Here is a 16,826-nt window from a genome sequence, read left to right as displayed (position 1 = left end):
AACATTCAAGGAGCTTGAATCTGTATTCCCTGAGGGAGGGAAAGGTAAATTTCCTCTTTGTGTTAGATTCACAGAGTTGAATCACGCAGATCTCCTAGTGTACCCAGGGCGGGAAAGATCTGGGAGAAGGTAAAGAGGGGGGAGGGAATGCTTTATTTCCCTTTGTAGTGAGACTTAAGGAATCTGGGTCTTGGGGGTCCCCAGAGAAGGGTTTGGGGACACCAGAGTCTATCAGGCGCTCTACTTAAGTCCTGATTGGTGGCAGCCTATCAGATCTAAGCTGGTAATTAAGCTTAGGGGAATTCATGCTAGTACCCATATTTTGGACGCTAAGGTATAATTCCCAAATCTGGACTATGACAAGCCTAATACTCCTTTATGCTGAAAAGATACCGAGATTCAGTCACCATAAAAGAATTTTATTTTCTTGAATTAAGTGCCTTAGACTTTTCCCTAAAGTACTCATGGACTGATCCAAGGTCTCAACCTTCAAGATATCCAAATTGTGAGAGAGTAGAACCAAGTTGGGTGCCTACCTTTGTCAATGCAAGGACTTGATGGTTGACTTAACTGGATCTCGTGGATTTTAACAAATCTGCAGCTACCATAGCCAGTGTTCATAGTCTAGGGCTACTATCTGTACTTAGTACGTTTGTTCATAAAGGCCCCTAATTTGTTCATTGGGATCTTTCGTGTTTTCTATTTCCTTCTGAAATATCGGTGTCTCAAGTGGACAAGTTAAACTTCATTTTTCAGGCCACGTGAGCTGACTTTAGGATGTAACTTTAGGCTCAAAGGGTAATTCAGCTTTTTCTTCAAGATAAATCTGCATTTACAAATTTATATCATGATTGTCATACATCACCAAGAAAATGCAGTCAAGAATTGTTTTAGAATACCAATGTGATGATGTATATACGTACCACTATTTCTTGTGCAAGGCATAAGACAAAGCAGAGTGTCTTTGGTAAGCAGGTATTGTCCAGCTGTTCATTCTAAATATACTAGCTGTTCCACAAGCAGTTTGGGAAACACTGATGCAACGGCCGATTCCATCAATCATTTGAGAAATTCTGTTCATATCGTGCCCCCCCCCCCCCAAGTTCTGTGATATAAAGATGCCATTATAGAATAATAAAAAATAAACTAAATACAATCTAGTTCAAAGCTTATAGAAATCGAGAAGCCAAACTCTGTAACAGTGATCTAGAGCCTTGAGCAATTCCTTCAACTTACAGAACTTTATTAGTGGTCAAAGCTGTTAACCTTTATGAGCAACATAGCGGCCATATATTACTACTGCTTATAAAGCAGCAAGATGGGACTTGTTCCCCTTATTTTTCAAAGCAATGTGCCTCTTGGAAATAGTGTATTCACAACCAGATCTTTCCAATAACTCTCCACCTCTCTAGGAAAAAACATTCTTAGCAGAAAATATGAGATGTGTCAAGATCACTTTGAAAAGATCTATGAAAGAGCTTAAAGTGGAGCGTCTGTTTAATCAAATAGGGTCATTAGCCATACATCTGTTTGCAACAAGGTCAGCACAATTTCTGCTTCAGCTATTGAAGATCTTCCTTTTCCAGCAGATGCTTTAATTAGGAAGAGAAGGCAAATGCAAGGTCATATCTAGGAAAAAAGAACATAAGTCACTTTTAAGATGAGGACTGTATCCTGATAGACAGTGACTCTGAGTAGGACTTAGGGGCAATGGTAGATATACAGCTAAATGTCAGTTCACAGCACAGTGCAATGACCAAGAGGGCTAAAGCGATCCTTGGATATATAAAGTGGGGAACAGAAGGTGGGAGTACAGAGTACATCTCTGCACAGGGCATTGGTGAGACCATTACGGGAAGTGTGTTCAGTTCTGATATCAGCACTTAAAAAATGTTGAAAAAAAGATATATAAATGTTGGAAAAAACATGTCTTTTATACCCATTCTTGGACAACATCCCAATCAGAACCCTGTCCGTCTGGAAATGCTTCAAATGTGATGGTATTCAAGAACAAGAGCTATCTGACCCCAACCCAGAGAAGAACCCCAGAAATGCACTTGGCACAGTTCTGGCCAGATTTTTCCCAGTATTAAACATTCGTAATTTAGTGTCTTTGGTTTCTGGATGTCCTGTATCCATCTCATTCCCTGACTGAAATGTCACTTCTCCAAAAATTCCTAGTGAAGATGTGGAAAGCTTCCACCATGTAATTCAGAATTGAGTATCTGTTTTGGATTAGATATGAATGTCTGTTCACAGGCAAATGCATTTTTAATTCCAGCATATTACTAACAAGCTATGAAAGCAAGTGCTATAGGATTAAAAAATAAGATGACCAGCAATTATGTGCCTTCAGTAAAAAGGAAGATAAAATCTTGAAAAATCACTTGTGGATACAGTGGTTGGCTTTAACAATATATCTGGTCATGTCTGCGGAGTGTAACAAATACTCAATACTACTCTCAGAAGCAATGGAAATTTTTTTTCTGACCAGAAAAGAAACTGGTGCCTTTTCAATGTGCCCTTTACATGAACCTCTTTGAAATGTGTGGTGGTCAACTTCCTGGACCCTCATGGCCTACCCCAGCTATGGTTTTTAGACCAGCTAGAGCTAGCAAAGGATCTTTCACCGCACCTGCAAAATAGAAAAGACCTGTTGAACCACAGGATCCTCTTTAATCTCAACTGAGGCCACCTGTGATTATGCAGCCTCGACATTGAAAAGTGCCAGGGATTTTCTGTTGGGATCATTGATAATTGAACACCTAGATTCTTCTAGAACAAAGATTGTATGTATACCTTTATTTATATGCCAGGCCATCAATGTACATGGTGGTTTTAAAAATACATTAAACAAGTTAAGACATGTTCCTTTCCCCAAACACCTTACAACATAAACTGACTATGCGAACATACAGAAATTAACTCACAAGAGAGTGGAGAAAGGAGGTGAGAATTCAGACATTAAACCTTCTCCCCCAACACAGGAAAAGGTGTGCAGCCATTAAGATGCCTGCTGCCTACCTAGCTTAAGTGCATGAAAAATATTTTCTTTCTTTTTAGTTTGCCATGTGTTTATATAATATTTTTCTCTTCTTTAGTTACTGTTAAATGTGAATAGTAATATTCACATTTAAATGTTACCCTAATATTGCTAAAAATAGTAATGTACTTCTTTCCATTTTTTAAAACTCCATTTCAATATTTTGCATTTTTGAGATAAAATAACTCAGTTAAGTAACGTGTTTTTTGTAACTAGGTATAAGTACTGAAGACTATTGGGGACTGTAAAGTCTTTTTTTTTTAATTACTCTTGTCCTAATAAATTCGTACTTTAAAATATATGACCAGTCAATTGACCAATTATTTTTTTAGATCCATCAGAGGTAAGCTCTGTGGGGCAGGAACAGTGCCTTGGTTCATTTGGTCAAGTTTTCATTTCTGATTGGACGGTAAATAAAAATCCCAAAGATTAGTGATCTCAGCTATACTAGAGTTTCTCTAGGATAGTTTGGAGGGACAGTCTTATAACTAAGCACCCCAAAAAAATAGTTACCAGCCTCTTGTGAAACTTATTATGCAGATACATCAGATTTCTTGACTGTCTGTCCCCAAGATTTAGCAGAATGCCTGGATTAGACAAACCTGTGGTGAATCCTACCTCCTTGCAATTATATTTACTGTTAGGGGACTTATTCCTTCACCCTCTCACTTCCCTGGTCCTTCTCGCATGAACAGAGAGCAACAATACCCGAAGTCCAAAGGCGCAAACAATTCAATGTTTATTGGGGTGAACTTCCAGCAACCACGATTCCAGTTTCCTTCCTAAGTGTCCCCCTTCCTAGCTCTCACACCACAGAGCCTTGCCTGTGTCCCTGTCCCTGATCCTGTTCCCATCCCCTGTTCCCATTTCCCCCTTTAGCAAAACATGATCCCAGTTCCCCCAGTTCCTGTTCCTATTCCTGCCCCCCTTTCTGATTGACTGCAGACTATATAGTAAAACCTGTGTTTTGCTTGGCTATTCCTTAACCAATCATTTTGCTGAAATTTAACTGACCAATCCTAATATACTGTAACATGGTTATTTAACCAATTATATTCCACCACTTTCTTTGGTTTACACCTAACAAAATTAATTATACAGCAGACAGAAACAGTCACAGAACCAGACAGAGACCTTGCAAATAAACATACAAAACAATGCAGAAGTGAGTATTTTACAACTACATCTATACAGAGGTAAGGGTTTTCCAGCTGTGTCTATTGATAAGTGAGTTCTTGCCAGACAGGATGCTATTAAATTAAGTTTCCTTTTACATCTTCTAGGCTCTTCCCTTTCTCTGCAGGTGATAGGAATATCAGGACAGGATTGTATTCCTAATAGCATAATAGCACCTTATTTCAATGTGACTAGTTTGGAATATGAGGATGTGACCATACGCTTCCCAGCTTATGGCTGCCTAACTACATCTTAGCTGAAGGCCTTAGCCTGTCACAGTAAGAGAAGGCCATTACACAGACAGTGATTTTGATTCTTTCTTTTATACCTCTATAACTAGCTAAGTGATAAGAATACACTTACATTCTTAAAGTATAGGCCTTTGCATACGGGCCTGAATATCTATATCCTAACATTTACCAGTGCCCTTGTGGCACATTGCAAAATAACTGCACATAATTCTTTTTTTTATTTGTTCGTCAAGTCCTGCTTTTCTGTTAATTACTTCTGGAAGACCAATGAGCAACTATATTAATAGAAGTCAGTTGTGCTCCTACGAAGACAATTTTGTCCTCACATCTTGAGAAACACTGCTGCCAAAAGTGTATGCATCTTTTTAATCTTCCCAGGAGATCAATACTATCATTTCGACTATCTTCAGCATCCTTTGGAAAATCATCATAACAGGATGTTCATAGAACTCGAGAAGACATATTGAGCATATGGAGTACATGCATCTATCATACTACTCCTGGGGGAATTCTGCACCACTGTGCATGCACAGAATTTGTCCTGTGCAGATTTCTTTGCTTCCCTGCAGAAAAACAACCTTCTGACAGGGAAGCAAAGGGAAACCGCAAGACCCATCATGTGACCCTCCACAGCAGTGTTTTGAGTGCTCATGGTAGCCAGCACAGAGGTAGATCACTGTGGGGCAGGGGGCGGGGCTGGGGAAGACCCAGCTGGTGGCTCCTACCCTGTGCCAGGCTCAGCTGCTAGTCCTGGCTGGGCTGAGGAAGATGGTACTTCCTCTTCCCCTGCACTGCATTCAGGGTCAGTTGCCTCTCAGATTTCTCCCCCAGCTCCAAGAAGTTCTGCAAACTCCTTCTCCTCCCCCCCCCCCGCACCCATTGCTTCTTAGCTGCAGGGAAGGAATTCCTGGTCAGGGAGCTGCTCCCCCATCCATCCAGACCCCCTCATATCCAGATCCTCCTGCCGAGCCTCAACCCTCCCCCCTGTACTCAGAACCCCCCTGATAAGTCCTCCTGCACCCAGATCCCCACCCCACCAAGCCCCAACCAGCTGCACCTGGATCTCCACCCCGCTGAGCCCCACTCCACCAGAATCTGGATCCCTCCACTGAGCGTCCCAAACCCTGACTCCACTTGCCAAGCTCTATCCCACACACCCAGGCTCCCCGTGCTGTGCCCCAACCACATTCACCTGGACCGCCCGCAGAGTCCCATTACTGTTGCAGCCAGAACCCCCCAACATGCCCCTGTACATCCAGATTCCCATGCACCCTAATCCACCACTGAGGTGCCTGCACCCAGATTGCCCCACACAGAACCCTCTCAACTTACACCTGGATCCCTCCACACTAAGCCCCTCTACATTGGATCTTGCCTTGCTGAGCCTGCCAGATGCTCCAGGTGTAGGCAAACACAGAGGGACAGGGGCCTGGGGTGTTTCTGGGGCAGGCCCAGGTCCTTGTGCTGTGTCAGGGTTGAGTGCAGCCTCACTGACAAGTAAGTGTTTCCAACAGGCAACTGCACAGCGATCTCCCATCTCTCTGCTCCCCAAAGCCATGCTGGAGCCTTTACATTTTTTTAACAAATAAAATTTTCAGAATTTTAAAATATGTGCAGAATTTTTTTTTTTTTTTGGTGTGGAATGCCCCTAGCAGTAGAATCATATCTTTTGTATCCATTGTATCCAGAATGATAGGGCCTCAGAGTAGCTGCTGACAAGCTATATGCCAAGCAATGCAGAACTTAACACCTGGAAAACTATTCCTTTAAGGAAGTCTAGGCTCCATGTGCAAGGTCCCAGGAGGAATTGTGGACTGGAAACATTTTTATGTCGGAGAATTTGCATAACCATGCCATGATCCTCATACAGTTCTTTATCAAACTCTGCAAAGTAGGTTTCTGTTCCTCTATAGATACCTCCTCTTACTGGAAAGTGCTGTATCGTTATGGCTTGCTTTCCAAATTAGAAATCTCTCACATTATGTAAGAATGCATATTTCTATCTATCGTACTGTAATAGTGTTGGTTTTATCCTTTCCATCCCAACTACTTTGTTTCATTGCTCACTGTTTGCCGTTTGTTGAGTATGAGAGGAGAAACTGTGTGGTAGAATAGAAAATTCTTAGCACAATCTTTTCTATTAGCAGCTTCACTCTTCATTCTAACCACGCAGGTGGCTTGTTGCAGGACCAGAATGATAACTTGTAACATTTTGAAATTTTTTCTCTAATGCAACGTGTATAATTTGCCCTTTAATTTTAATACAATTTCAGATTCTTGTTTTTGTATTAACCAGCTGTTCTTCCAAAGGTGTAAAGACAGTAACTTTTTCTGGTGGCCAAACGAGAGGGGTGAGACTTCAAGGAACAGCTTCTGAATTACATAGGGAAAAGTCATAGCCTGCTTGTAGAGAATGAGGGAAGAAGTTGCTCACAAAGAATTAATGTTAAGAAATCCATTCATTTACCGCAATCCTCATTTCCCTGAGAGGTAAAATTTCAGGTTATGGCTAAGATGCTAAATAGTTCATCAAGAGGCTGAAGCCACTTAAGAAGTAATCTCATTTGTACTCCATGGTGAGAAATTCCAAAGGGAAACCTACTGTCCAAATGGATCAGTTGCCAGCGATTTTGGAATAGTTTACTGCTGTGAAGTGGTTTAAGAGGCATGCAAGGATGGAGTATGATTCCTGCAGAGGCAATGTATTTCAAAGAACAATAAGAAAATTCCCTTATTCCAGAATATTGTAAAACTGGCACAAACCATGAGCTATATTATCAATAAAGCAAAAACACTATTCAGGATTGAGCCATATTTGGGAATTATGTAAATGTTGTCACTTAATGTTTAATTTTACTCCAAATATTAATTGTAGGGGTTTTTTTTTACCAATAGGGTGCTAAAACAGAAAATGAAGCTGTAAATGCAAAAGTTTCCACATGTGCCCTAATAAAAACTGAAATTCCAGTTATGCCAAGAAGAAGAGCTGGCTCCGAAGCTTCTACACTTAATACTGGGTATGTAGATTTTTAGTTTAAAAAAAAAAAGAGAGGGGGAAATAGTTGAGAACACTTGTGTGGCAGACCTCTTCTATGATTCTTAGCCTTTCACCATAAGCAAACTTGCCATATATTCATTAGTTCAAAGCTAGTTATGTGTGTGATTGTGATTTGCTACTATGAGACAACTAGTGCAGGCACAGAACCACTTTGAAGTGTGAAACCTTTTAAAGATGGTACTGGCTAAGAGTGTGTTATCTAGTGATTTCTAATAAGATGAGTTTTCGCAATATTTGTCTAGCTTTCTCCTTTTTCTTTCCCTTTCTGCCAGTCAGGGCTTGTCTACACTTACATTAATTCTCACTAGATGGGTGTAAATTATAGTGGGCACTAATATGTTGCATGCTAATTGGCTTGTCTGGGCCCCGTTGGCACACACTGAATTTTCCATAGTGCACATTAGCATTCTGCTGTTTGAAATGGACCACATGGGCCAGTTAGCGCACAACATGCTAGTGCATGCTACCATTTATATCCCTCTAGTTTGGATTAATTCACCATGTTGATTAGCACTCGGTGTTTCTTCTCCCACTTTAGTTTTCCCATGCTCTTGGAAGTATTTCTATTCCTTTTCTCATCTGGAGTTAGTTACAAGAGCCCAGGATGTTTCCAAAACACTTCACGTATTTAGATAAGTGCAAATCTTCACCAGCGGAATCCAGTTGCCCTCGGTTTGCTATTCCAGAGCAGTCCCTCCATTTGTGATCTGCATGTCTGGTTTGAGCTTGGTGTAGTTTTGCTGCTCTTCTCAGTCAATTACCCAGAATTGAAAGTAGCATTTGACTCCTAATTGGGTTTAAGGCCTGGACATGGTTTGCACATAGGCCTTTCCCTCAAAAATATGATTTTCTCCAAGATCATTGTACTAATTTTTCCCTGTCATCCTCCAACCTTCAAAGATTGAAATGGTGGATGTGAAACACAATGAAACATGCACTTCCTGTTTATGGGTGTGAACTGATCCCTGGTGCACATACAGAAATGCTCATCTCCTAGGTCTCCATTAAAACATATGGGCACAACTCACAGCTGTGTAAGTATAGAGTAAATTATTCTGATTACAACTTCACCACAGTACTCCTCTAAATTATAATCTCTTAATTAACTGAATGTGCCAAATAGGAGCCGTAAAAGCCCTTAGAGTAGCTTTGTACTGCTTTAAAACTGACAGCATCTTACAGCCCAATATCTAATAAGAGCAAATTACTTTTGACTTTTCAGTGATTCTGAATGTACACCTCTACCTTGATATAACGCTGTCCTTGAGAGCCAAAACATCTTACTGCATTATAGGTGAAACCATGTTATATTGAACTTGCTTTGATCCACCAGAGTGCGCAGCCCCACCTCCCAGAGCACAGCTTTACTGTGTTATGTCCAAATTTGTGTTATATCAAGGCATTATATTGAGGTAGCGGTGTGTTTCTGTTTTGGCACTGCTTTTCAAACCATTTGATGTGAACAGAGGCGGCTCCAGGCACCAGCTCAGCAAGGCACCAGCTCAGCAAGTGGGGGGCGGCCTGCCAGTCGCTGTGAGGGCAGCAGGCAGGTGGCTTTCGGCAGCGCGCCTACGGGCAGTCCGCCAGTTCTGCAGCTTCAGCAGCAGGGACACTGAATCAGTGTGACCGGCGGACTGCCCACAGGTACACCGCCGAATCCACGTGACCGTCAGACTGCCCACAGGTGCATCGCCGAAAGCCGCCTGCCTGCCGTGCTTGGGGCGGCAAAAAACATAGAACCGCCCCTAGATGGGAAACTATTGATACATCCAGATCACGTAATATAAATAGGGAACTTATGATTTAAACTTTTTTTTTTTTTTTTTTTTTTAAACAGGCTAAATGAAGTCATTCGAGGAGTGTATGCCCAAGAAGATCATTATACATTTCTACCAACCAGAATTGGGGAATCAAGCACTTTAAAAGTCAATTTACGGAATAATACTTTTATTACTCATATGGTAAGTTTTTGACACTTTAATTCAAAACATTTAAAATCACACTTAATTGCCTGAACAATATCTAACCATTTTCTTTTCTGATATTTTCATTTACCTTTGATACTGAGAATTTTAAGATGTTCTAATGCTCAGTGCATTGGTAGAAACTTGGTTCCAAACTTCATACTTTAAATGTTTATATAGTTAAAGAAAGTTCACTTTTATAGGCTTCTTAACAACTTTAGTTTTTCTTTTGCTTCTTGACTCTTAAGTATCAATAGTTTTCTGAATAGCATACTTAAACTATCACCTCTTTCAGCTGTCATACACTGATTATAGGCTTCTTGTTGGAGTCTAATTTTTAAAACTAATTTAATGTCTTGAGTAAGTTAAAAATCACACTGCAGGACTTACTATGTATAAAGCTGGGCATGTTCCATTCTTAAATCTTGGCTTTTTATTTCAAGTTATATCTAAGTCTGTAGTTGGAAGCTTCATGAGTTGTATTGAAGTGTGTGCTAAAATAGTTACAGAAGTGCTTGCCTGTTTTTAAAGTGTTTCGTATTAAATTGCAGCTGAAGTTTGTAAATCCCAGAGAGCCTTTCCATATCAGGCACTTGAAATATTCTTTGAGGTGAGTTAAGTGTGTACTAAAATTTTACTAAAAAACATTAGAAGTTTCAAAACAAATCTGATCTATTTTGTAAAGTAAAGCTCTATAATTAGTAAGGCTATATCATGCTGAAATATAGACTTAAGGGCCACTTCTGGCCTTCTAATTAAAATGTATATTTTTTGCACAAATTGTAACCAGTCTCCCTATCTTAGAGATGGGAAAGGTGAGGCATAAAGCAACATCACACTGGGTTGGTGGAACAGCCAGGATTAAACTCAGGTCTCCTGAATCCCAGTCCAACATCCTGTCCTCTGATCCATGCTATAACACCAAATTGTACAGCACCTGGGTGTTTTTCTTGGAGGTCTTTTTATCAAAATAGTGGCCAGGACCAAACCTGTATAGCTAATGAGATATGACAAGCTCAGTCTGAAGTGGTAAAACTCCAGGCAAAAAACAAGATGACTTAATAGCTCTTCAGAAAGACGACCATGACTATATCGGAGATCTACTTAAGTGTCTCAGAAACACTGTAAAGTATATTGTATTTTCTGTGATACACTGAGGATCAGATGCACTCTTACTTAAAGCAAAGACATGATCTTTAAAGATGCTAGGAAAAATTCTCTGTCATGAAGTGCATTTGTTTTACTCTTTTGTTTAATAAGAAGCTTAGTTTTCCTACCAGTTTTGATACCTTTCCATTTGCAAATATTTACTTTTTTGTCTACGTTTCTAGTTTTTCTTATTTACAGCATAAATCAGCATAGCTTTTAGAAGAACTCTGCAATTTCTGAGCACAAAGCATTGCAGAACTTATCCTGGCTTAAATGGATGCCTTTTAAAAATAAATATTTGTAAGAAATTCTTTATTTTATCAGAGTAAGCTACTTTAAGATTGTCCCATAAGCCTTTTTTTAATAGAAAGCAGCTAATATTTTATTTAGTGTTGGCTTATATGTTTTAATTGCTTCTATATGGAAGCTAGTCAATTAAATTAGATTACCTCCCAGTGCTATATCCAATTAATGTTAAAAGGTAATTTTATAGCAGATTGCATTTGCTGAAAGTGGGACTGCAAGACTTGATTAAGAAAATAAAATTGAATATGTTTTCTTACATCTACTCTTTAGACCAAGAAATGTCACACAGTGAAACAATCATACCTTATAGTGGCTTGATTTTGTTTTTTAAAGAACAATTTATAGAAGCAACTGTGTATCCTGTGTGAAAAGTCTTTCAAATGTTAAATATGGCAAAATTTCAGGGTTTTGTTTACCGTACCAGTGACTGATTTTCAAAAACGGTGCAGTTGTGACCTTGATTTTCTTCAACTGGCCATGTGTGTACATATAGAAAAAGTTCAGCTGTGCTGATTCTTTACTACACTCAGTCTAAGTTAGGTACCAATGTAATCCAAATGCAAAATCTTGGTATAAAACTGCAGTGAGAAGAGAGGCGATTTTTATTCTCTTCACCCAAACAAGGCAGAGCACGTTTTTTGTTTTGTTTTTGTTTTTTTATATTGACTGTAGGGTATTCATTTGGCTAATAGAGGATGTAAGTATTGATAAGGAAAGGAAGGAGGAACGTCTGACAAGAACTTAAATTCATAAAAACAACTTTCAGGAAGGGGCTCACAAATATCTTAAGTTCTACGCTTCAAAGTGAATAGTTTGAAGATCCCTTTGAGGTCACCTTGTTAAACATTTTGGATAGCACAGTAAAGCATTAACTTGACTCCTGTTGTTGATTAGATCATTTGCAAGTGTAAAATAACAAAGATCTGTTAATTGTCCATGATTTTCACATTTGACCATTGTATTTAAATTTTATTTCTAGAGGTACGGATTATGATGGTTTATAGGAGAGGAAGACACGAAGACGATTAAATCTATATCAAATAAATCTGCCAGCCAATCAAATTGCTGGGCAATAGACACACATTTAATAGGAGAAACCAACTTATCCTCATGAACTAGTTTAATCTTTTATTTTTGTATTCCAATATTGCTTACTGTGAAAAGTGTCTTATCAGTTATCACAGCTTCAACAACACTGCATAGTTATCGCTCCTGGTATTCTGAGCAGAGTGCCACTATACCTTTCCAGGTGTGGCATAGCAGCTGTTTTTCACTCTGTCACCCCCTGCTGACAGTCTCTCTGGAGCTGTGGTGGTCTCTCTCTTCCATAACTCAGCCCTCTGGCAAGGTCACAATATTTATGTCTGTCCCTTTCAGCGTAAGAAAGTTCAACAAACCAAAGTCCAACAGATAATTCCAAAACTTTGTGTCAGATCTGTGGCACCTGACTCTGGGTTCGTGCCACTTTGCCAGTGGCCCTCCCTACACGCTAGGTTCCAGCCCAGTGACCCATTGAGCATTGAGATCCATCCCAGATCTGAGATCAACTGATTTGTCACAAAATAAACTCCAAGTGATATCTGACTAATTCTACCTCTAGAGAAAAGTTGTGTGTGCAGGACCTCAAGGATGCTTGCGTTCATTATGGTGCAGTAGTAGTAGTATACCTGAACTTCATCAGACTTGCACTCTAACCAGGAAAAAAACCTTAACATGACATTGACCTTGGCAGAGTTAAGGCAGAATAACTTTCCAGATGCATGGAATATGTGACAGGTTTGCTTATAACTGATTTAAAAGCATGAGATGTTACTATTAAGTTTTTTGAGTTAGGGTATGAGTTTGAAGTTGGGGTATCTATTGCTTTTGGATATCTGGAGATGAAAGTTAAACCCTTGTGGAAGTTTGTAGTGTGTTACTGATAGTGTTGTAGGCAATGTGAAGGTGGAAAAAAATGCACAAGTCTTCCTCTTTATTTTCAGCCTTTTAAGGTTTTGTGTGTATGGAGTGTTTCCAACTGCAGTATCAATTGTCACTAAATGCAGCTGTCAAGGTATTTTTCCCCCAGTTTGAACTTTAGCAGTCCAAAAGTGGGGACCTGCATGTACACTTCTAAGCTTAATTCCTAGCTTAGATCTGATAGCACTGCCACCAGCCAAAATATAGTGTTTGGCACACTTTCTGTTCCCCCAAAACCTTCCCTGGGGAACCTAAGACCCAAACCATTTGAGTCTTAAAACCAGGAGAAATAAACCATCCATCCTCCTTTTCCCCTCCCTGGGCTACCCTGAGAGGCTCCACTGATCCAAACTCCATGGATCTTAAAACAGAGAGGAATTAACCTTCCCCCCGCCTAATTTCCCCCCACCAATCCTTGGTGAGTTCAGACCCAATCCCCTTGGGTCTTAAACAAGGGGAAAAAAATCAATCAGGTTCTTAAAAAAGAAAGCTTTTAATTAAAGAAAGAAAAAGTAAAAATTATCTCTGTCAAGTTAGGATGGAAAATGTTTACAGGGTAGTCAGATTTATATAGCCTAGAGGGACTCTCTCCCCCCTAGCCTGAGATTCAAAGTTACAGCAAACAGAGGTAAAACTCCTTCCAGCAAAATACACATTTGCAAGTTAAGAAAACAAACATAAGACTAATCCGCCTTTTCTAGCTAGTACTTACTATTTTGAAACATGAGACACTGATTCAGAAAGATTGGAGAAACGTGGGGTGCACATCTGGTCCCTCTTAGCCCCAAGAGCGAACAACGAACAAAACAAACAGCACAAACAAAGACTTCCCTCCACCAAGATGTGAAAGTATCTTGTCCCCCAATTGGTCCTATGGTCAGGTGTCAGCCAGGTTCACTGAGCTTCTTAACCCTTTACAGGTAAAACAGACATTAACCCTTAACTATCTGTTTATGACAGTAGCACTAGTTGGCTAACATAAGACTAAATCACAGCTGCAAGAAGTAATACATAGTGCTAATAGTCTCTGTAGATCTATCCTGCTAGGTGGTGACTTTGAATTTAATCTTTTCAGAGATTTTACATCACACTGTTACATTCGAGTTCTGATTCCTCTTTTTTTCCCCTCAAGATCCCCATTGCTTTGCTTATGTTATGTAGTAAATCAGGTCTTGATGATGCTGCAGAATGTCTAATTCTGTGAATTGCTTCTGCGTGATTCCTTTTCAATTAAATTTTCTGTTTCAGTGATCAGTTGATGTACATTTGAAGTTTTATTTGCAAAATTCTTTCTAAACTAAAAGCAGGCAATATTACTACTTTTTAATAAGGCTTCCAAACTGTCAGTATTATAGCAGAGGTACAGAACAGAGTTTCTTCAGATGAGCCAGCAACAGTAGCTATCCAAGTATTGTAAAAAGAACAGGAGTACTTGTGGCACCTTAGAGAGTAACAAATTTTTGAGCATCAGCTTTCATAGGATAAAACCCACTTCACTGGATGCATGCAGTGGAAAATACAGTAGGAAGGGGGGGGTGTTTGTGTCTGCACGCGCACACACACAACATGAAACTGTAGGTGTTACCGTACACACTATACCGAGAGTGATCAGTTAAGGTGAGCTATTACCAGCAAGAGAGGAGAAAACTTTTTGTAGTAGTAATCAAAATGGCCCATTTCCAGCAGTTGACAAGAAGGTGTGAGGAACCGGAGAGGGGGCGAAATAAACATGTGGAAATAGTTTTGCTTTGTGTAATGACCCATCCACACCCAGTCTTTATTCAGGCCTAATTTAATGGTGTCCAGTTTGCAAATTAATTCCAATTCAGCAGTCTCTCGGAGTCTTTTTTTGAAGTTTTTTGGTTGTAATATTGCAACTTTTAGGTCTGAAATTGAGTGACCCTTTTTGTGGATACAGACTAACACGGCTGCTACTCTGAAACCATGTATTGTACTAATTTGTCTGGCTGATAGGACAGAAGCAACTTCATATTTTTAACACTGAACACCAGTTATGTGAACTTTAAAAAAGATAACTCAAGGCTATCTCTGGGTATCTTCTCAGAAAGCATAATAAACTGGAAAAATATTTGTATGCCTAGCAAGATTTAGTTATTAATGTCACTAATGCTGCAAACTGACTGTCTCCCTTTTACAGATCCCAGCATTATATCAACCTGCCAGTCCAGTTCAAGCCAAAGTCAGCAGGCAGATTCGAAGGTCTGTTGGTTGTGCACATAGACAAATATGGCAGTCTTGGTATTCGATTACTTGGTGAAGCTCATGCAAAAGAGTAATTGGAGAGCAGCTTTATTAATAATCCAAACTAAATTATTGAAGTATTGGTATTATATTTTTGTTACTAACTTAGTAATTTTTTGTACATTATGATGCTACTTTTATGTAAAATCTTTTGTAAGTTAAATTGAGGTGATTGTGAAAGCCAAGATTCATTTGTTAAACGTTCTAAAATGAGGATAAATCACTTTGTATGCTTAAAATTATCATGTTCTAGCTTATATTTCTGCACCTTTTTACAAGGGAGAAAAGTATTCTATTTCTTCATTGATTATGATTTGTTAAATACAGATTATTTTAAATTTAGTTAATTCAGAAATAAATTTGTAATTTGTAATTCACATTTTTTAATAAATGTATTTTTCATGTGAATGTCTTGAGTTTTTAAAGTGCACTGTATTTTCCAAATATTATATAGCTTAAATTCAAAATTGTCGTTAATCCCCACAGCAATTTCACTTATATTGATATTTGGTCCTTCATAGGATACTTACACAACACATGCAAAATTTCAGAAATTCAGGGTGTCTCCCATCTATATGCAGTTTAAGGACTAGCAATTATCAACAATTGAGGACTAAAAATTTGGAATATGAAAAAAAACAAACAAAAAAAACCTCTGAATATATCTAGTACGGTGCCCCTTAACAGCTCTAGTAAAATTATATCCCAGGTATGTGCTTCCCTTAAGCATCATAAAGATATTATTAAACCTAAATACCCCTGCTGGGTTATACAGGATCAATTACATGGCACTCAGACTCAGGAATAGAAATCTGTCAAAAGTTTTGATATACTGTCCTAGGAGCTATACTATAAAATCTAGGGGGAAGCCAAAACACATGACTTGTTATGAAGGCTAGATTATTTTTTCCTAACCTGGTAGTGAGTCACCGTACAGCAATGTAATACTTCAGTTCCTTAGAACATTTACATAAAAGTACATCAAAACAATCTGTTCATATGTTTTATAAGGTTCCGGCTAAAAGATTTACCAATAAATAATGCCTTGCTGCTTAGGTGCACTTTGTTTTTCTATTGATGCAAAATTGGCACACTATAGAATGAAGTTCTCTAGCCCCAGAAATAGCATGACATGTGCAGTAATGAGTTCAAGTTTCTTCATGCTGCCCTTCAACCGTGCCTCAACCTTGAGCTGAAAGTCATTACCTCTTAAAGGCTTTGTTTACACATTTTTTCCTCATAGAATTTCCCACCAGTGCTACAACTGATTCAGCTCTGCCAATGGGCATTTGAAGATAGGCGTGGTGGCCACTGGTAACTTAATAGGGTTGAACAACAATGCTTAAAATGCCAGTAGGCTCTTGGAGCCCTGTTTATATAAGCAATGGTCTGGAAAAGATAGTAACTGTTTCTCCAGCAGTTCTCGCATCGCTGTGGTGGTGGACCGATCTTGAGAAAGTCCTGGAAGGAGTCCCGTTCGACAATTCCACTCCATCAGTTGAGCTAGTGTCTGATGCTTCGGACCTCAGTTTGGAGGGGCGCACCTCAGACATCTCCAGACCAGGGGATGTGGACCCCAGAGGAGACAACCTTAAACATAAATGTCAAGGCTGACACGGTCTGGCTGATGTGGGGTCTTCCTGCCGTGCCTGTTGGAC

General features: G+C 39.4%; 1 protein-coding gene across 9 annotated transcripts in view; it reads left to right on the top strand.

Moving 5' to 3' along the window:
* CEP192 (centrosomal protein 192) overlaps positions 1-15,576 on the top strand; it is a 191,550-nt gene extending 175,974 nt beyond the window's left edge. For all 9 annotated transcript variants that reach the window (XM_030552694.1, XM_030552698.1, XM_030552696.1 and 6 more), the window contains 4 exons: positions 7,366-7,487; positions 9,366-9,489; positions 10,044-10,102; positions 15,065-15,576. In XM_030552694.1, coding sequence (XP_030408554.1) covers positions 7,366-7,487; positions 9,366-9,489; positions 10,044-10,102; positions 15,065-15,203 — 444 coding nt within the window. In that variant the 3' untranslated portion in view covers positions 15,204-15,576. The remainder of the gene's footprint in view (positions 1-7,365; positions 7,488-9,365; positions 9,490-10,043; positions 10,103-15,064) is intronic.
* Positions 15,577-16,826: the final 1,250 nt, after the last annotated feature.

Source organism: Gopherus evgoodei, chromosome 2 (genome assembly GCF_007399415.2).
Source record: "Gopherus evgoodei ecotype Sinaloan lineage chromosome 2, rGopEvg1_v1.p, whole genome shotgun sequence".
NCBI classification, from domain to species: domain Eukaryota; kingdom Metazoa; phylum Chordata; order Testudines; family Testudinidae; genus Gopherus; species Gopherus evgoodei.
Note: the sequence above shows the minus strand (reverse complement) of the source record. Positions and strands in the feature narration are given on the sequence as shown.